The sequence below is a fragment of the Pistacia vera genome, unplaced genomic scaffold (assembly GCF_008641045.1).
Source record: "Pistacia vera cultivar Batoury unplaced genomic scaffold, PisVer_v2 Contig262, whole genome shotgun sequence".
Classification (NCBI taxonomy): domain Eukaryota; kingdom Viridiplantae; phylum Streptophyta; class Magnoliopsida; order Sapindales; family Anacardiaceae; genus Pistacia; species Pistacia vera.
This window is the reverse complement of record NW_022196071.1, coordinates 1-5,389: the sequence shown is the minus strand read 5'-3', so window position 1 is coordinate 5,389 and position 5,389 is coordinate 1. Positions and strand designations below refer to the sequence as shown.

At 33.3% G+C, this 5,389-nt stretch overlaps 1 protein-coding gene across 1 annotated transcript; it reads right to left on the bottom strand.

Moving 5' to 3' along the window:
- Positions 1-1,015: 1,015 nt before the first annotated feature.
- On the bottom strand, positions 1,016-5,057 carry LOC116132904 (alpha-taxilin-like; the record flags this gene model as incomplete). Its single annotated transcript, XM_031418587.1, has 10 exons — positions 1,016-1,476; positions 1,983-2,078; positions 2,186-2,242; positions 2,774-2,956; positions 3,054-3,120; positions 3,231-3,295; positions 3,783-3,860; positions 4,040-4,107; positions 4,622-4,730; positions 4,953-5,057. Coding segments are annotated over 10 exons (963 nt in total), but the record flags the coding sequence as incomplete, so codon positions are not given.
- Positions 5,058-5,389: the final 332 nt, after the last annotated feature.

Genomic DNA, 5,389 nt, shown 5'->3' with positions numbered 1-5,389 from the left:
TTTTGAAATCAATTCAAAAACTAACAAGACAAGCATGAAACAAAGTTATTAAAAATAATCAATGCTCAAATGTTATTTGGACACCTGATCCACCAAGTTTCAATCTAGAAGTAATGATGGGTAAAATTCTCGGCCGTCGGATGATTCGATAGAAACTCTTAAATGTATTACTCAAAAAGTCATGATTTCAAGTCCTTTCTCGATTGTTAATATGGATAATCACTCGAACTCTTATCTAACTAGTAATTCTAAAGTCCTGGAGGATTAGTTAAGATACGCATAAATTGTCTGGATATCTCCAATCATAAAAATGAAAAATAAAAAAAAATTACAATTGAAACTACTGTCTTTATAAACTATCACCTTCAAATAAAGTTGTCGAGGTTAACTTATTTTTTGTACCATTACAATGTAATTGAAATTTTATAAACCACAAATGGATGATCAGATACTAAAAGAACAAAAGAAGATTCTATGAGCTTTTCTAAATTCGAGCCCCCACGGACCCTAATAACGGTGGCCATTAAGAGGCTTGCTCCAAATTTGTTGAGATGCATACAAGTTGACCTGAACATCTATCACCAAAATATATATATAATAAATGGCCTTTCAGGGGAATGAAAATTCACCCAAGGTTTGAAATCTGATTGTCGAAAGCTTAGTACCGATTCCCAGGATTGTAAAAATTTCACGTGATTCAGTTCAATATATTCCAATTGTACAAATGTTTATGCTCAATGGGTTGCCTATAATCAAGAAATACATTAGAAACAATGAAAGAACAAGAATGGATTTGAATCTGATATTATTTCATATAAGCCTGAGACAAACAAAAAGCAAGATGGTCAAAACCTCGTATCTTATATGCTGCTGACTTCTTCTATGTCACAAGATTAGAAACTAACATTGAATTAAAAAATAATAATAATAATAATAATAAAAACATTTAAATAGAAAATTTAAAAATCAATCTCATAGAGTCAGATCAGCATAAAGCAAGTCATGGAAGAAATCAGGCACTAATATTTTTGAAAATTAAACAAGCTTTCAACCGCGCTCTTCAGGCTAGCCTGGCATGGCCGGCTTTGTTATTTAACACATAAATTCATGCCTAAAGTCCTGATTTAACCTTAACTCGTTCAAGGAAAGCACAGGTGAAGAAGCAACATATATAAAATGCTGAATAATACAATGATTGCTGAAGAATGCATTATATTCAAACAAGTTACAGATCTCCAATGCTTCATCTCAAAGCAGAAGTCATAGATACGACAAAATATGGCATGTAATTCATCATGGTAGTTACAAAATTCATTGTAAGACGGTACAATCCGTTGGGATTTATACTGGAACTGAATCAGAGCTGTTGCTTCTGACAGTATTTTGCTTCCTTTCTGCCTGAAGTGATCGGCACAATGATTCAAGTTTTTCTTTCTGATTCTTGGATTTTTCCAATTGTTTCTTCATTCTCTCACGCTGGTTGGACAAAGAAAGAGTTTTAAGTACTATATAATTTAACAATAAGATATAAAAAGCATATCTCAATCCAAAGGGGGGAACGTAGGAAAAAGATGTGATAGTGTATGTCAGCGAAACCAATTAGAACAATAGTCCATGATTGCCCTGTTTCATGCAGAAAGACCAACGATGGTGGCAAGAAGAACCACCTCAGACAAGACTTGTCGTCGTTAAAAGGAATTAACTAGCAATAAAATCAGCGCAACAAACTTCAATGGCAACAATAACAGAAGTTTTCTCCAACAATTTCTGCACTCATTACATGAAGCTTAAGCACGAGGGATAGTGTTATATGGCATAGATATTCTAAAAGGGAAAAAATTACTTTTTAAAAATCCAAGCCACAATGGTCCTAGCATATAGAGGGCAGATGGTCTTTGGGTGGGAGGGTGTTCAGGGTTCAGTCTTTACAGTAAAAGGGAAAAAGAGAAAGATAAGATCAAGAAAATGCAAAAACAACTAACCTCCTCAACAAGTTCTATAAGTGTAACATCTGATTTCTCACATTTGCTCTTCAAGAATACATTTTCCTTCTTCAGTTCCTTGATTGATTTTGCCATCTAGTGTTTACGTACAAAGAAATAAAAATGGTACATTAGCATCATGCAATCATGAAAACCAAGCCTTAAATCCATATATCTAATCTTTAAAAAAAGTAAAATTTTACCTTTTCAATCTCTTGCTTAAATGTTTCGAAGACCTCATTGCTCTTCAACAATGCATCCTGCAGAGTCAAATAGCTATTTACTTCGGGCACAAGATAACCCAATAAAATATTCTTTGATAACTTTACTATGTATCTACTAATTAAGAGACTGCTTTACACATGCACAGTAGATACTTAATGAGACCATGAGACCATGCCTTAAATTGAATTAATGTGAAATGTGGTACAAATATCCCATGACTACCTGAACAAGCACTTGGATTAAATCCATCTCTAACTCAAAGAAAAAATGATTCTGACACCATGCTAAGAAGTCAGAACAACCAACCCTTGCATTATACATGTCATGAGGACAAAATTTCAAAAAGGTTACACATCCAACCACCCAAATACAATTAAATTTAATTGATTAACCAACATCCCAAAATACATCCTTTAGCTCTTATTATCATATTATTATTTTATAGAGATATTTAAGAATGCTAGGTGAGAGAGACAAAAGAATGTCTCCTATGCAACTATCATCAAAATGTGGTCAGTAAGGTTTTTATGCATTATTTTAAGGCAATGAACTCAAATGAGGTAGACCTGGAATTGCTGGAATTTTTCTCCGTCAGCAGTCAACTGCAAGCGCAAATTCTTTTCGGTAGCCAGTAATTGGGATACCTGCTCAGCATATAATTTCATTTGGGACTGCTCCTGAACTAGTTTCTCTTCATGCTGCTTAATTTTTAATTCAGCAAGCTGAAGTTCCAGGGTTTTCTGCTTTAACTATGCATCCAAAGTCCACAGCAATATAACATCAATCAATAAGTCAAGAAGCCTAAGTCAAAAAACATCAGATAAACAAGTAAAAGTTAATCTAAACCTTCTGTCCATATTGTTGTTCAGTAAGGGCATACTGATCAGCTAGCTGCTTCAGATTATTTCTCAACCTAGACATAAAAAATAAGAGTAAATAACAGCTAGACAAAATATAGGGGTGAGATAAAATTCAAAAAACAAAATAAAATTGAAAACTTCGCCTGAATTCTCTTGTTCTTACATCTCATTCTCCTTTAGCTGAGTAAGACACTCATCCTTTTGCTCATCTAGCTTAACGCTAACATCCTACAACAAAAAGAAACAAACATTACAGAAATGAGCATAAATTGGAAAAAGAAAATGTAAATGGAAAGAGAAAAACGCATGAAGAGAACCATAAGCCCCAGTAAGAGAGTGAAAAAATATAATAAAATAACATCATAGGAAAACCAATTTAAAAATAAAAAATTCAAGAAACCAAGGTAACAGGCACTCTCCAATTCATGTTAGCATCAAGCAATTGGAGTTCTCACCTTATTACTTTATAGCCTGCGCAGACAGATATAACAAATTAACTAATCAATTAATTTTAGAGGTAAGAGTTAACTTAAACTGAGCATTTAGAACACATGCCACATAGAATGCTCAAATAAACATGAACAACAAAATTTGAGAACAATCATGCATTCATATGCTTATAGCTTATATGCTACACTAGGTTAAAGCAGGACAGAAAAGCAAGACGTAAAGAATAATTCACACATTCTCAACTAGTGAAGACCATAAATTAAACCTTGATTGCATCTTGAAACTTGGCTGATAAATCTAGTCTCAAGTTCTGTCCCTCTGTTGATACCCGCTTGCACTCATCCTGTGCAATAGTGAGCAAGCATCAATTCTCCATGAAACCGACAAATAGCTAGAAGGATGATTATGGGTCACTGTACAACTTCCCATACCAAATTGGTAAGGGAAATTAACTTAAGTAGAGAATATTTCATAGAATTTAAATTACTCCATGGGAAGAAAAGTGATCGTGAAAAAGTATACCATTAGCATCTTGTTCTGACGTTGTAATTCTCTACAAAGAGACTCTAGCTTATCTCTAACAGCAATAGCTACAAATAGAAAATAAAAAGGGTGAAATCAGTGAAATGATATCGTCTACCTTCAACGTCAATAATAATGTATTAGGATACAAGTCAATAAAGTATACATGCTTCTGACCAAGCAAATTTTTCAACAAGTAAATAACAAGTTAGTATTACAATCTCTCTGCACAGTTTATATAAGGTTAAAAGGAAATCTATTTTATACAACAAAAGAATATTCCATAATATCACATAATGGTATCTCTAATTTCCAGACTCTTTGCAATACATCAATCTCATTTGACGGATTTTTACAAGTCTTCTTCTCAGCACGCCCAAATGGAATTACATCATCTTAACAGCAATTCATTGATAGAAAACCTTACTTTATAACAAAGACTATAAAATAATAAACGATGTCCCTTTTACCCATATGCACCAGATATATCATATGATTAAACCTCTGAACAAGCACCGTAGCAATCAGGGTTCATCTCAACTATCACAAAAGTTGTAAAAGCAAAGCCAAAGGATAACTTACCTGCATCTCTTTCGGCAAGAACTTGTTGATATCTCAGAGTGAATTCAAGAAACTCAGTTTCGGATTTAAAAGTGCGCTTTGTACTCTTACGTTTGGTTTCGGTGTTTTCCTGCACAACCACAAAGTAAACTATTTAAGCTAGTGAACTACATTTTGAAATTTGAAAACAATCAAAAAATGAAGAGTAAATTCATACACCCACAATACTCAAAATGGGAAAATATGACAGGTTCAAAAGTGAATGCTTAAAACTAACCAAAAAATAAAAACTCTGTAGATCATCATACAGATCTATAGAAAAATAACATCAAAGTACGAAAATATTATTAACCGGTTTTCTGCTTTTCAAAGAATCATCACTTTCTGATGCAGATAACTCCTTTGTACGGGTTCCCTGCGCATCTGATCTTCCTTCAATTGCTACAAAATGAATGAAATAGGGTACATTTTGAAAATGTCAAAAAACAGAAATACAAAGACATATTGATAGAGATGCATATGTATGAACAATTCTCTGGATGCATGGCCTAAATTAAAATACTTTACTTCTAAGATCCTTCAAGAAGTTGGTGCCTTCAGAAATCCAACTATATTCAACTCAATTCCTTTTGTCATTCTAATACAAAAGCCAATCACCTAAAGCATCAATTCTTTGGAAGTATATCAAGCTTTTCAGATGTGTCTACCAAAATCGTTTCAAGGGTTTAATAACTGTCAGTATATATTCTAATCGTTTGACATAACACACATTCATTTGGTCATTCCTGC